This window comes from Eriocheir sinensis, chromosome 50 (genome assembly GCF_024679095.1).
Source record: "Eriocheir sinensis breed Jianghai 21 chromosome 50, ASM2467909v1, whole genome shotgun sequence".
Lineage (NCBI taxonomy): Eukaryota > Metazoa > Arthropoda > Malacostraca > Decapoda > Varunidae > Eriocheir > Eriocheir sinensis.
This window is the reverse complement of record NC_066558.1, coordinates 7,401,034-7,416,779: the sequence shown is the minus strand read 5'-3', so window position 1 is coordinate 7,416,779 and position 15,746 is coordinate 7,401,034. Positions and strand designations below refer to the sequence as shown.

The window sequence follows — 15,746 nt, the reverse complement described above, 5'->3', positions numbered from 1 at the left end:
GAGAAATAGAGAAAAAAAGTAAATAGAGGAAAGAAATGATGAATAGACAGATTAAACGAAAAGAAAGAGGGAATAGAGAGAAATTGATGAACGAAAAAGTGAATAGAGGAGAGAAATAAATGAAGGAAAATTGAATAAAGGAGAGAAATAAAGAAAAAAAAGTAAATAGAAGAAGGAAATGATGAATAGACAGAAATAAACGAAAAGAAAGAGGGAATAGAGAGAAATTGATGAACGAAAAAGTGAATAGACGAGAGAAATAAACGAGGGAAAATTGAATAAAGGAGAGAAATGCAGAAAAAAAGGAAATACAGAAATAGAGAGAAAATAAAAAAAGATGAACGAACAGGAATAGATAAAATAAAAATTGAATAAAAGAGAAATAGACGAATGGGAAAGATGATAAACGAGAGAAAAAGAGGAAAAAACAGTAAGAAAAGATAAAGATAAAAAATAGATAAAAGAAAAGATAAAGAAAGAAACAGATGAAAGAAAACGTAAATAAACAACAGAAATAAACGAACGGAAAAGAATAAAAAAATAATAAACGTCAGAAAAAGAGGAAAAAAAAAACAGTGTTGCCAACGTCCCCTTAATCCTCTTTTGGGTGATCGGATCTCTTTCGGATAAAGGATCAGATACCTTCCATTAGACCAGGCAATTTGGCAGCGCTGGCACCCTCGTTTCCCTTTGGCAGCTTGGCAGGAACACGGGAAGGGACGAAGAGGTGATAGTTTATGACCTGTGACCTTGTTTGACCTTTACGTTCTGTAGGTCTTTCTTCATCAGCTTTTTTTTTTTACGTTGAGAGAGAGGAAAGGAGGAGGAAAAAGAGAGGGGAAGAAGGAAGAGGTGATAACCTGTGACCTTTTTTGTGACCTTGTTTGACCTTTTCGTTCTGTTGGCCTTTCTTCAATAAGCTGTCTCTTTTACGGTGGGAGGAAAGTAGAAGAGAGAAAGAAGGAGGAAAAAGAGAGGGAAAGAAGGAAGAGGTGATTTACTGTGACCTTTTTTGTGACCTTGCTTGACATTTTTCGTTTTGTAGGTCTTTCTTCAATAAGCTGTATTTTTACGGTGAAAGAGAGAGAGAGTATGGAAGGAAAGGAGAAGGAAAAAAAGAAGGAAAGAAGGAAAAGGTGATAATCTGTGACCTTGTTTGACCTCTTTGTTCCCTAGGTCTTTCTTCGATAAGCTTTTTTTTATGGTGAGAGAGAGGAAAGTATGGGAGGAAAGGATGAGGAAAAAGAGATGGAAAGAAGGAAGAGGTGATAATCTGTGACCTTGTTTGACCTTTTCGTTCTGTAGGTCTTTCTTCAATAAGCTTTTTTTTTTACCGTGAGAAAGAGGAAAGTTCGGAAGGAAAGGAAAAGAAGAGAGGAAAACAGGAGGAAGAAAAAGAGAGGTGACCTTGTTTGACCTTTTCGTTCCGTAGGTCTTTCTTCAATAAGCTTTTTTTTACAGTGAGAAAGAGGAAAGTATGGAAGGAAAAGAAAAGAAGAGAGGAAAAAAGGAGGAAAAAGAGAGGGAAAGAAGGAAGAGGTGATAATCTGTGACCTTTTTTGTGACCTTGTTTGACCTCTTCGTTCTGTAGGTCTTTCTTCAATAAGCTGTCTTTTTACGGTGAGAAAGAAGAAAGTACGGAAGGAAAGGAAGAGAAGAGAGAAAAAAAGGAGGAGGAAAAAGAGGTGACCTTATTTGACCTTTTCGTTCTGTAGGTCTTTCTTCAATAACCTTTTTTTTTAAAGTGGAAAAGAGGAAAGTACGGAAGGAAAGGAATAGAAGAGAGAGAAAAAAAGAGGTGACCTTATTTGACCTTTTCGTTCTGTAGGTCTTTCTTCAATAACCTTTTTTTTTTACGGTGAGAAAGAGGAAAGTACGGAAGGAAAGGAAAAGAAGAGAGGAAAAAAGGAGGAAAAAGAGAGGGAAAGAAGGAAGAGGTGATAATCTGTGACCTTTTTTGTGACCTTGTTTGACCTTTTCGTTCTGTAGGTCTTTCTTCAATAACCTTTTTTTTTTTTTAAAGTGGGAAAGAGGAAAGTACGGAAGGAAAAAAAAAGAAGAGAGAGAAAAAAAGGAGGAAAAAGAGAGGTGACCTTATTTGACCTTTTCGTTCTGTAGGTCTTTCTTCGATAAGTTTTTTTTTTACGGTGAGAAAGAGGAAAGTACGGAAGGAAAGGAAAAGAAGCGAAAAAAAGGAGGAAAAAGAGAGGTGACCTCGTTTGACCTTTTCGTTCTGTAGGTCTTTCTTCAATAACCTTTTTTTTTTACGGTGAGAAAGAGGAAAGTACGGAAGGAAAGGAAAAGAAGAGAGGAAAACAGGAGGAGGAAAAAGAGAGGTGACATTGTTTGACCTTTTCGTTCTGTAGATCCTTCTTCAATAAGCTTTTTTTTATAGTGAGAAAGAGGAAAGTACGGAAGGAAAGGAAAAGAAGAGAGGAAAAAAGGAGGAAAAAGAGAGGGAAAGAAGGAAGAGGTGATAATCTGTGACCTTTTTTGTGACCTTGTTTGACCTTTTCGTTCTGTAGGTCTTTCTTCAATAAGCTTTTTTTTTACGGTGAGAAAGAGGAAAGTACGGAAGGAAAAGAAGAGAGGAAAACAGGAGGAAAAAGAGAGGGAAAGAAGGAGGAGGTGATTTACTGTGACCTTGTTTGACCTTTCCGTTCTGTTGGTTCTGTTTTCATTACGCTCTTCTTTTCATTTTACTTTTTTATGACTTATTTCTACTTTTTTCTTTCACTTTCACTTATGTTATTATTTTACTTTTCTTTACTCTGTTACTTTACTTTAATTTCTTACTTATTTTACTGATTTTTGCTCTTTCATTTTTTTACTTGTTTTACTTTTTTGTCTTTTTTTTTTTACGGACGTTATTTGTTTTACTTTTGCTTTCTTTCATTTTTATTATTTTTTTACTTATATTTCTTACTTATTTTACTTTCCTTCATTTTTATTTTTTACTTTCATTTCTTACTTATTTTACTTTCCTTCATTTTTATTTTTTACTTTCATTTCTTACTTATTTTACTTTCCTTCATTTTTATTTTTTACTTTCATTTCTTACTTATTTTATTTTATTTCATTTTTTTTACTTTCATTTCTTACTTATTTTATTTTATTTCATTTTTTTTACTTTCATTTCTTACTTATTTTACTTTCTTTCATCTTTACTTATTTTGTTGATTTCACTTTCATTTTCAGTTAGTATTTTCCTTATTTTATTATATTTCATTTTTACTTCCATTGCTAATTTACTTTTTACGTACATTTTTTACTTATTTTTCGTCTTTTTCATTTCCACTCTTACTTATTTTACTTTTCTTCATTTTTACTTACTTTACACTTTACTAAGAGACGATGTATGGCTGCGTGTGTGTGTGTGTGTGTGTGTGTGTGTGTGTGTGTGTGTGTGTGTGTGTGTGTGTGTGTGTGTGTGTAATATGTATTTATGTGTATGTGTGTGATGGGAGAGAGGAGTGAGGAGGTGGAGGAGTGCGGTGTGGTAGAGGGATGGGGCGGGAAGGTGATCCTCTTCTGGAATGCAAGTAGGTTTTAATCCGAGGTCATCCCCAGGTCAAAAATGCTGGGTCAGGTAGCAGCAGGTGGCGGGGAGGCAAGTGTGTGTGTGTGTGTGTGTGTGTGTGTCTCCTTGGGCCTCATTTTCAAACCTTATTGGGCCCAAGTTCACATATTTAAGATTTTCGTAGGAGTTAGAGGCGTACTTTGTTTCCCTTTCTTTCTTTGTTTCTTGTTTTCTTTTTGTCTTTGTTTTCCTTTCTTTCTTGCTTGCTTTCTTGTTTTCTTCCTTTTTTCTTTGTTTCCCTTTCTTGCTTGCTTTCTTGTTTTCTTACTTGAACGGCCCTGGTGGTAGTGTGATCCTCCTTCTGGACCGTGAACCTAAAAGAACACTCATGAGAATCCGATTGATCTCCTTTTTAACCTTTGGAATGATAATTTAAGTGAAAGTGAAAGAAAAAGTAAAAATAAGTCATAAAAAAGTAAAATGAAAAGAAAAAGCGTAATGAAAACAGAACCAACAGAACGAAAAGGTCAAACAAGGTCACAGATTATCACCTCTTCCTTCTTTCCCTCTCTTTTTCCTCCTCCTGTTTTCCTCTCTACTTTTCTTTTCCTTCCATACTTTCCTCTTTCTCACCGTTGATGTGGGAGGTGGGAGCGTCTGAGAAAACCGCCCGTGGTGTGTGTCTGAAGTCCACCGCCTCCCACTACGGTACAGACTCCGCTGGGAAGACTGTCTGTGAACGTGACTCCTATGTACCAGACCGAGGCAGGGCTCTTAAGTGTCCCTATTATCGCCGCGAGAAGCCCTCTGTGTGTGTGTGTGTGTGTTTGTAGTTCGTGTGTAGTTCGTCTATACTTCTCTCTCTCTCTCTCTCTCTCTCTCTCTCTCTCTCTCTCTCTCTCTCTCTCTCTCTTCCCTTCCCTTTTTCTCCCCTTTCCTCCTTTTCCCTTCTCTCTATCTTCTGTCTTTTCCATTCCTCCCTTCCTTCTCATTCTTCCTTTTTCTTCACTTTCCTCTTTTCCCCTTCCCTCTATCCCCTGTCTTTCTCTATTCCTCCCGTTTTTAGAAGTCTCTCAATCTGCGTTTTCCTCCTCTTGCGCGGCTCGATTCAGTTCGCTTCGGGTTCGTTCGGGCACCAGCTCAAGGCCGCCCCCCCAAAGGCTGACTAGGCGTGAACATTCCAGTAGAGGCTGTTTCCTAGCGGGGTCAGCGGCCGGGAGTCAGCGGGGGCGGGCAGTGTGCCAGAAACACCGCCAGCCTGGAGAAGACGAAGGCACCATCTGCTGCTACACGGAACTACGAGGCGGCCTGTTACGCGTGGCTATGGTGCGTAGAGGATGCGGTGAGGAGCGTAAAAAAATACACCTCTCCCACCGAAAATGATCCCTGCTAGCCAGTCATTCTTGTCTTAAGCCGATTTCACAGTCCAACACAGTGTCTTCGTAACAGCCCGAACCAAACTTTACAATCCCATACAATCCAAAATGGGGAGGCCTTCGATGCCACACTAAATACACAAGACTTTTCCTGTATAGTCTCATCAAATTTGTGAACTTAAATATAAACACCAGACACTATACAAGGACATTTCGAAGGCTCTGGTATTGGTTTGGGAGCTTACTAACCGATCATGGGGAACTGTGAAACTGGCCCTTATATTGGCGGGCGTGTGTTTTTCGTTACGCCCTTTCCCTGTTTCCACAGTTCTGGTGGAGATTAAAGGAACACTATTACAGAACGAGAGTGCAGTGGAAGTGAGGGAAATATTAATGCAGGAAACGAATACTGGCCCATGGAGGATTGAAACGCCCATACATATACGACGGACGGATGGAAGGGAAGTTGTGGGAAGGGTGACGTGAAGGGAAGGGAGGGAAAGGAAAGGTGAGATGCTGTGACGAGGCTGAGGGTCGTATTTTAAAACATTTCGTCGTCAAACTTAACATATTTGACATGGCTTTCGTAGGAGCTGTAGGCCTTTCCAGGGGTAGTTTTATGACCCTGGTGGTAGTTTGACCCTTCTTCTGTGCCATGAACCTTAAAAAAACACTCATGAAAACCCGATTGATCCCCTCTTTGACCTTTGGAAATAGTTGATGTGAGAAGCGATGGTGTCTTAAAATACAGAAGGGATGCTGAGGTAAAGAAAAAAACGAGAAAGGATGAGATGGAACGAGAAACAAAGGAGTGTCGGAAATGGTCTATGCTGATGCTACGTTGGAAAGCATTCTTACCTCTTATAGTTTACTTAGTTGAATCTAGAGCTTGCTGCAACAAAACTGAAGTGATGCTGTGAGGTAAAGAAAAAAACGAGAAAGATGGAACGAGAAACAAAGGAGTGTCGGAAATGGTCTATGCTGATGCTACGTTGGAAAGCATTCTTACCTCTTATAGTTTACTTAGTTGAATCTAGAGCTTGCTGCAACAAAACTGAAGTGATGCTCTCAAGTAAAGAAAAAAACTGAGAAAGGATGAGATGGAACGAGAAACAAAGGAGTGTCGGAAATGGTCTATGCTGATGCTGCGTTGGAAAGACATGCTTGTATACTTAATTAATTTACTTAGTTGAATCTAGAGCTTGCTGTAACAAAACTGAAGTGATGTTGTGAAAGAGAGAAGTTGTGAAAGCATGAGATGAAACGATAAGGCTGTCAAATTTCCTATGCTGTTTTAAGATGCTGCGTTGTTAAGATATGCTGAGACGAGACTAACGTGATGCTGTAACTGAAAGAAGATGGAAAAAGAATGCTGTTGAGTGATGAAATATACGGAAAAGGATGTCTCGGGGATGGCCTATGCAGCTACAAGATATGCTGCGTCGTTAAGGTACGCTGAGACGAGACTTGAACGTTATGCTACAACAGAAAGAAGCTGGGAAAAGAATGCTGTTGAGTGATGAAATATACGGAAAAGGATGTCTCGGGGATGGCCTATGCTGTCTTAAGATGCTGCGTTGGGAGATATGCTGAGACGAGACTATAACGCTATGCTGCAACAGAATGAAGCTGGAAAAAGAATGCTGTTTAGTGATGAAATATACGGAAAAGGATGTCTCGGGGATGGCCTATGCTGTTTTAAGATGCTGCGTCGTTAAGATATGCTGAGATGAGGCTATAACGTTATGCTGCAACAGAAAGAAGCTGGAAAAAGAATGCTGTTTAGTGATGAAATATACGGAAAAAGATGTCTCAGGGATGGCCTATGCTGCTACAAGATATGCTGCGTTGGGAGATATGCTGAGACGCGACTTGAACGTTATGCTGCAACAGAAAAAAAGCTGGTAAAAATAATGCTGTTTAGTGATGATATATACGGAAAAGGATGTCTTGGGGATGGCCTATGCTGTTTTATGATATGCTGAGGCGAGACTAACGTTATGCTGCTACAGAAAGAAACTGGGAAAAGAATGCTGTTGAGTGATGAAGTATATCGAAAAGGATGTCTCGGGGGTGGCCTATGCTGTTTCAAGATGCTGCGTCGAAGATATGCTGAGACGACACCATGAAGGGATGTCGTAAAAGAAATTGTGAAAGGATGAAATGGAACGAAAAGAAGAGAGAAAATAAACGAGATGGAAGAAAAACGAAGAAGGTGAAAAGTATAAGTAAATGAAGCTATGGAGGAGAATGGAAAAGCGGGTATTGAAGGGATGACGAAGGGAAGGAAGGAAGAAAGAGAGGGTAAGGAAAAGATGATGTATGAAGGGAAAGAATGGTACGGTATAGAAAAACGAAGAAGATGGGGAAAACGTATAAGTAAAAGTAGCTATTGAAGGGATGACGAAGGGAAGGAAGGAAGGAAGGGCAAGGAAAAGATATGTGAAGAGTGAAAAGACTTGTGCGGTTAGCTGCTGTGTAGGAAAGTTATACTGTGCAACGAGACTGTATAAAGGGATGCTGTGAGTGAGTCAGAGCAGCGTTAGGGCGGGGGTTGCATCACAGGAAGGCGCTGGCTGACGTCATGTGTTTGAAGCCTCCCCGCCGAGCACTGCCACACACTCGACTCACTAACACCAGCAGACCCACGGAACAGATGGCTTGACGGGGTTTCTCTCAGACGGGATCTTGTGCCTGTCAATACATTTTTCTACGCTTATTTTAGCCTGTAGCGCCGGTAGACTTTCTTGGTGGGGTCTACTGCTCGGCCCCAGCTCGTTGTGTAGCGCGGGGAAGTTTTTATAGTGGTGCCATCCTGCTTGGCTCATACTGCTCCACTATTTAGAGAACTTTGCTTGGATTTCGGGTTGATTGGTGGTCATTTGAACAGCACTGTCTCCTCTGCTGTAAAAACAAACAAACAAACAAAAAATATGGGTTACTGAACACTACCAGCTGTCTGAATATAAACGAAGGGTAATTATCGTACATTTGACAGCATATAAAACACAGGAAGATAATTAAGACGCCAATTTTACGTGCAATTATCGTGCGAGTATAATTAGCGTGGGAGTGTAACGTGCAGTCTATTAACCTCCTTATTTTAATAGGTAGGGTAGTTTAATAGGACCCTCACCCCCCCCCCCCTTCTCTATCTCCTTGATCTTTCTCTCTCCTCTTCTTCCTCCTATTCCTTCTTCTCTCCTCTTCCCCTTCTTCTCTTTCTTCCTCTCTGTCATTCCTTCTTCATCTTCTCTATTCCCCTTCTTTTTTTCCTCTTCCTCTCCTTCTCTCCTTCTCTCTCCTCTTCTTCCTTCTATTCCTTCTTCTTCTCTCTCTCCTCTTCCCCTTCTTCTCTTTCTTCCTCTCTGTCATTCCTTCTTCATCTTCTCTATTCCCCTTCTTTTTTTTCCTCTTTCTCTCTTCCTCTCCTTCTCTCCTTCTCTCTCCTCTTCTTCCTCCTATTCCTTCTTCTTCTCTCCTCTTCCCCTTCTTCTCTCTCTTCCTCTCTGTCATTCCTTCTACTTCACTTTCTCTATTCCCCTTTTCTCTTTTTCTCCTCTTTCTCTCTTCCTCTCCTTCCCTCCTTCTCTCTCCTCTTCTTCCTCCTATTCCTTCTTCTTCTCTCCTCTTCCCCTTCTTCTCTCTTCCTCTGTGTCATTCCTTTTACTTCATTTCCTCTATTCCCCTTCTTTTTTTCCTCTTTCTCTCTTCTTTCTCCTTCTCTCCTTCTCTCTCCTCTTCTCCCTTCTATTCTTTCTTCTTCTCTCTCCTCTTCCCCTTCTTCTCTCTCTTCCTCTCTGTCATTCCTTCTACTTCACTTTCTCTATTCCCCTTCTTTTTTTTTTCTCTTTCTCTCTTCCTCTCCTTCTCTCCTTCTCTCTCCTCTTCTTCCTCCTATCCCTTCTTCTTCTCTCTCCTCTTCCCCTTCTTCTCTCTCTTCCTCTCTGTTATTCCTTCTTCATCTTCTCTATTCCCCTTCTCTCTTACTCTCCTCTTTCTCTCTTCTTTCTCCTTCTCTCCTTCTCTCTCCTCTTCTTCCTCCTATTCCTTCTTCTTCTCTCCTCTTCCCCTTCTTCTCTTTCTTCCTCTCTGTCATTCCTTCTTCATCTTCTCTATTCCCCTTCTTTTTTTCCTCTCTCTCCTTCCTCTTATCCCTCCTTCTCTCCCCTCTTCTTCCTCCTATTCCTTCTTCTTCTCTCTCCTCTTCCCCTTCTTCTCTCTCTTCCTCTCTGTCATTCCTTCTTCATTTTCTCAATTCCCCTTCTTTTTTTCCTCTTTCTCTCTTCTTTCTCCTTCTCTCCTTCTCTCTCCTCTTCTCCCTTCTATTCCTTCTTCTTCTCTCTCCTCTTCCCCTTCTTCTCTTTCTTCCTCTCTGTCATTCCTTCTTCATCTTCTCTATTCCCCTTCTTTTTTTTCCTCTTTCTCTCTTCTTCTCCTTCTCTTCTTCCTCTTATCCCTCCTCCTCTCTCCTCTTCTTCCTCCTATTCCTTCTTCTTCTCTCCTCTTCCCCTTCTTCTCTTTCTTTCTCTCTGTCATTCCTTCTTCATCTTCTCTATTCCCCTTCTTTTTTTCCTCTCTCTCCTTCCTCTTATCCCTCCTTCTCTCCCCTCTTCTTCCTCCTATTCCTTCTTCTTCTCTCTCCTCTTCCCCTTCTTCTCTCTCTTCCTCTCTGTCATTCCTTCTACTTCACTTTCTCTATTCCCCTTCTTTTTTTTCCTCTTTCTCTCTTCCTCTCCTTCTCTCCTTCTCTCTCCTCTTCTCCCTTCTATTCCTTCTTCTTCTCTCCTCTTCCCCTTCTTCTCTTCCTTCCTCTCTGTCATTCCTTCTTCATCTTCTCTATTCCCCTTCTTTTTTTTCCTCTTTCTCTCTTCTTCTCCTTCTCTTCTTCCTCTTATCCCTCCTTCTCTCTCCTCTTCTTCCTCCTATTCCTTCTTCTTCTCTCTCCTCTTCCCCTTCTTCTCTCGCTTCCTCTCTGTTATTCCTTCTTCATCTTCTCTATTCCCCTTCTTTTTTTACTCTTCCTCTCCTTCCTCTCCTTCTCTCCTTCTCTCTCTCCTCTCCTTCCTCCTATTCCTTCTTCTTCTTTCTCCTCTTCCCCTTCTTCTCTCTCTTACTCTCTGTCATTCCTTCTTCTTCACTTTCTCTATTCCCCTTTTCTCTTTTTTTCCTCTTTCTCTCTTTCTCTCTTCTTCTCCTTCTCTCCTTCCCCTTATCCCCCCCTTCTCTCTCCTCTTCTTCCTCCTATTCCCTCTTCTTCTTTCTCTTCCTCTCTGTCATTCCTTCTACTTCACTCTCTCTATTCCCCTTTTCTCTTTTTTTCCTCTTTCTCTCTTCTTCTCCTTCTCTCCTTCCTCTTATCCCTCCTTCTCTCTTCTATCCCTCTTTCCCTATCTACTTTTTCCTCCACCTTCGTTTCCCTTCTCTCTCCTATCCTTCTCCTCTTCTTTCTCTCTCTTCTTTCTTGCTCCTCCTCTCTCTTCTTTTCCTCCTTCTATCCTATCTTTTCTTCCTTATCTTATCTCTATTCTCCTCTTCTCTCTTACTCTCTCTTCCTCTTCTCCTTTCCCATCTCATCCTCTTCTCTCCCTTTTCTCTCCTCTAACTCCTCTGTCCCCCCCTTCTTCCTCTCTCTCTCTCTTTACCTCTCCTATGTCCTCCTCCTCCTCCTCCTCCTCTTGACCAATTGACCCGCTTGTAATATAGTTTGCTTGTTTGTTTCTTCTATTGGTATGTTATGCTTTCTTTCTTTTTCTTTCTTGCTATCTTACTTTTTTCCTTTGTTTCCCTTTCTTTCTTGCTTGCTATCTTACTTTTTTCCTTGTTTCCCTTTCTTTCTTGCTTGCTATCTTACTTTTTTCCTTGTTTCCCTTTCTTTCTTGGTTGCTTTGTAGTTTTCTTACTTTTTTTCTTTATTTCCTTTTCTTTCTTGCTTGCTTTCTTGTTTTCTTACTTTTTTCTTTGTTTCCCTTTCTTTCTTTCTTGCTATCTTACTTTTTTTTCCTTGTTTCCCTTTCTTTCTTTCTTTCTTTCTTGCTATCTTACTTTTTTTTCTTTGTTTCCCTTTCTTTCTTTCTTTCTTGCTATCCTACTTTTTTTTCTTTGTTTCCCTTTCTTTCTTTCTTTCTTTCTTTCTTGCTATCTTACTTTTTCTTTGTTTCCCTTTTTTTTCTTTCTTTCTTGCTATCTTCCTTTTTTTTCTTTGTTTCCCTTTCTTTCTTTTTTACTTTCTTTCTTGCTATCTTACTTTTTTCTTTGTTTTCCTTTCTTTTCTTTCTTTCTTATATGCTAACTGTTATTTCTTTCTTTCTCTGTCTTCCTTCCTTCCTTCCTTTCTTTCTTTCAATCGTTTCTTTCTCGTGTAATTTTCTTTCACGGTCTCGCACTATTTTTTTATTTTTGTTTCTTTAAATTGTGCAAACTGTACTTAAGGTTGTTTTAATGTTTTGTTTTAATCGAACTAAACTGTGCTGGGTTCTTATATAACTTTCTTTAACGTGTGTGTGTGTGTGTGTGTGTGTGTGTGTGTGTGTGTGTGTGTGTGAGTGTGAACTGGGTTGTTTTATGTATCTCTCCCCTCTGCTGTATCTCTCTATCTCTATATCATCTCATCTCTATCTCTATCTCTATCTTTATATCATCTCATCTCTCTCTCTCTCTCTCTCTCTCTCTCTCTCTCTCTCTCTCTCTCTCTCTCTCTCTCTCTCTCTCTCTCTCTCTCTCTCTCTCTCTCTCTCTCTCTCTCTCTCTCTCTCTCTCTCTCTCTCTCTCTCTCTCTCTCTTCGTTATGATCTATGTCACCGCTGTTAAGATAAGGAATGATGTCACTGATGTTGAATAGACGCTTGTTAAGACACTATAAACATCTCTATGAAACAATTGACAATCGTAGGAGTCGGCATTTTCACGAACTTTTTCTTTTTCCTCACAAGTTTCCTATTAAAAATTTACAAGCAAGCAGGAACAACTGAATTAACAAGCAAACTCAATAATTGACAAGCGTAGGAATCGGCATTTTCACGAGCTTTTTCTTTTTCCTTTTTTTCACAAGTTTCTTTTCCCAAATTTACAAGCAAGCAGGGGTAACTACAGTAATTAACAGACGCAGTGATCGATTCTCATTCCTCTTCTATTCTCTCTATTCTTTCCTTCCTCATCCCTTTTCTATTCTTATCAATCAATCAATCAATCTATTCTCCCTGCTTTAATCTTTCCTTCTTCCTTCTTTTTCTTTTCTCCCTGACTTTCTTTCTTTCCTTCCTCACCCCTCTTCTCTTCTTCTTGCCTTTCTCTTTCCTTTCTCCTTTTCAGCAGACGCAGTGATCGATTCTCATTTCTCTTTAATTCTATCTATTCTTTCCTTTCTTCTATTCTCCCTGCCTTTATCTTTCCTTCTTCCTTCTTTTTCTTTTCTCCCTGACTTTCTTTCCTTTCTCATCCCTCTTCTCTTCTTGCCTTTCTGTTTCCTTACTTTTTTCTTTGTTTCCCTTTCTTTCTTGCTTGCTTTCTTGTTTTCTTACTTTTTCTTTGTTTCCCTTTCTTTCTTTTCTTTCTTGCTATCTTACTTTTTTTCTTTGCTTCCCTTTCTTTCTTTCTTGCTATCTTACTTTTTTCTTCGTTTTCCTTTCTTTCTTGCTTTCTTTCTTGTTTCCTTGCTATCTTACTTTCTTCTTTGTTTCCCTTTCTTTCTTTTCTTTCTTGCTATCTTACTTTTTTCTTTGCTTCCCTTTCTTTCTTTCTTTCTTTCTTTCTTTCTTTCTTTGTTCCTTTCTCTCTTTCTTTCGTAATGACCGATAATTAACACACACACCTGACTATCACCTAACACACCTGTCCCTTCCCTTCACAGGTGTACACGAACAACCACAACTGTTCCTCGTACCGCTGGCGTCAAACTCACGAACGGCGAAGCTTTGCAACCTACCTGGCCGACGCGGGATACAGGACAGGTAAGGGGTGGTTGTTTTTCCTTGATTTCTTGTAGTTTTTCTATTCGTTTTCTTTGTTTTCTCCTTTTTCCTCTTTCTTTTTTGTTTTCCCTTTTTTTCTTGTTTTTTTTCATTTCCTTTTGTTTTTTTTCCTGCGCTTGTTCTTCGTTTTCTTGTTTTTTTAATCTTGTTTTTGTTCATTTTGGTCTTTGTTTTTGTTTTGTTTTCCTTGATTTCTTGTTTTTTCTATTCGTTTTCTTTGTTTTCTCCTTTTTCCTCTTTCTTTTTTGTTTTCCCTCTTTTTCCTTTTTTCTTGTTTTTGTAATTCTTGTTTTTTCCTGTGCTTCTTCTCGATTTGTATTGCTCTCTCTCTCTCTCTCTCTCTCTCTCTCTCTCTCTCTCTCTCTCTCTCTCTCTCTCTCTCTCTCTCTCTCTCTCTCTCTCTCTCTCTCTCTCTCTCTCTCTCTCTCTCTCTCTCTCTCTCTCTCTCACAAGCGTCATAAAAGTCCTTCATACCTCCTTTTATTAAACACAAGAGGAACCATGGTCCTTCATCTCCCTCTCAAGCTATTTCGGGAAGAACCTCAACAACCTCTTACAAACACAACGACTCCCACAACCCTCTATACCTCACTTTATCGAGCACAAACGTAATAAAAGTCCTTCATCTCCCTCCATACCACATTTATCGAATTCTAGACCAATTCTACTTCTCCATCTCCCTCTCAGGCTGTTTCGGGAAGAACCTCAACAACCTCTTACAAACACAACGACTCCCACAACCCTCTATACCTCACTTTATCGAGCACAAGCGTAATAAAAGTCCTTCATCTCCCTCCATACCACATTTATCGAATTCTAGACCAATTCTACTTCTCTATCTCCCTCTCAGGCTGTTTCGGGAAGAACCTCAACAACCTCTTACAAACACAACGACTCCCATATCCCTCAATACCTCACTTTATCGAGCACGAGCGTATTAAAAGTCCTTCATCTTCCTCCATACCTCATTTTACCGAACTCTAGACCAATACTACTTCGATCTGCATCTCTCTCTCTCAGGCTATTTCGGGAAGGATCTCAACAACCTCTTACAAATACAGCCGCTCCCACAACCCTCTATACCTCACTATCGAGAACAAACGTCATAAAAGTCCTTTATCTTCCTCCATACCTCATTTTACCGAACTCTAGACCAATAATACTTCTCCTCTCTAGGCAATTTCGAGAAGTAGCCTACCTCAACATCCTCTTACAAATACAACCACTCCCATATCCCTCATTACCTCACTTTATCGAGCACAAACGTCATAAAAATCCTTCATCTCCCTCCATACCTCATTTATCGAACACAAGACTAATACTACTTCTCCATCTCCCTCTCAGGCTGTTTCGGGAAGAACCTCAACAACCTCTTACAAATACGATTCCCATATTCCTCAGTACCTCACTTTATCGAGCACAAGTGTCATAAAAGTCCTTCATCTCCCTCCATACCTCATTTATCGAACACAAGACTAATACTACTTCTCCATCTCCCTCTCAGGCTATTTCGAGAAGAACCTCAACAACCTCTTACAAATACAGCCGCTCCCACAACCCTCTATACCTCACTATCGAGAACAAACGTCATAAAAGTCCTTCATCTTCCTCCATACCTCATTTTACCGAACTCTAGACCAATAATACTTCTCCTCTCTAGGCAATTTCGAGAAGTAGCCTACCTCAACATCCTCTTACAAATACAACCACTCCCATATCCCTCAGTACCTCACTTTATCGAGCACAAACGTCATAAAAATCCTTCATCTCCCTCCATACCTCATTTATCGAACACAGGACTAATACGACTTCTCCATCTCCCTCTCAGGCTGTTTCGGGAAGAACCTCAACAACCTCTTACAAATACGACTCCCATATCCCTCAATACCTCACTTTATCGAGCACAAGCGCCATAAAAGTCCTTCATCTTCCTCCATACCTCCTTTTATCGAACACAAGACTAATACTACTTCTCCATCTCCCTCTCCAGGTTATTTCGGGAAGAACTTCAACAAACTCTTACAAATACAACCGCTCCCATATCCTTCAGTACCTCACTTTATCGAGCACAAACGTCATAAAAGTCCTTCATCTCCCTCCATACCTCATTTATCGAACACAAGTCTAATGCTACTTCTCCATCTCCCTCTCAGGCTGTTTCGGGAAGAACCTCAACAACCTCTTACAAATACAACCGCTCCCACAACCCTCTATACCTCACTATCAAGCACAAACGTCATAAAAGTCCTTCATCTTCCTCCATACCTCATTTTACCGAACTCTAGACCAATAATACTTCTCTCTAGGCAATTTCGAGAAGTAGCCTACCTCAACATCCTCTTACAAATACAACCACTCCCATATCCCTCAATGCCACACTTTCTCGAGCACAAACGTCATAAAAGTCCTTCATCTCCCTTTCCAGGTTATTTCGGGAAGTACCTCAACAAGTACAACGGTTCGCACATCCCGGCCGGCTGGCAGGAGTGGGCGGGGCTCATCAAGAACTCCCGCTACTACAACTACACAGTCATGAGGAACGGAAACTTTGTCAAATACGGCGACCAGTACCCCACGGTGAGAGAGAGAGAGAGAGAGAGAGAGAGAGTATAAAAAAGAAAAGAGAATAAGAAAAAAAGAAGAAAATAAGAGAGAGAGAGAGAGAGAGAGTTTGAGAGAGAGAGAGAGAGAGAGAGAGAGAGAGAGAGAGAGAGAGAGAGAGAGAGAGAGAGAGAGAGAGAGAGAGATGTATAAAAAAGGAAAAGAAAGAAAGAATAGGGAGAAAAAATGATGAATAAATGATACGTGAGAGAGAGAGAGAGAAGAAGAGAGAAGAGAGAGATGAATAAAGAAAAGAGGATGAATAAAAAGGAAAGAGAG

The 15,746-nt window shown here is 40.2% G+C and overlaps 1 protein-coding gene across 1 annotated transcript in view; it reads left to right on the top strand.

The window, feature by feature from the left end:
- LOC126982360 (extracellular sulfatase Sulf-1-like) overlaps positions 1-15,746 on the top strand; it is an 87,248-nt gene that overhangs the window by 39,643 nt on the left and 31,859 nt on the right. The window contains exons 4-5 of the mRNA XM_050834372.1: positions 12,746-12,845; positions 15,292-15,443. Of these exons, the coding sequence (XP_050690329.1) occupies positions 12,746-12,845; positions 15,292-15,443 (252 nt within the window). The remainder of the gene's footprint in view (positions 1-12,745; positions 12,846-15,291; positions 15,444-15,746) is intronic.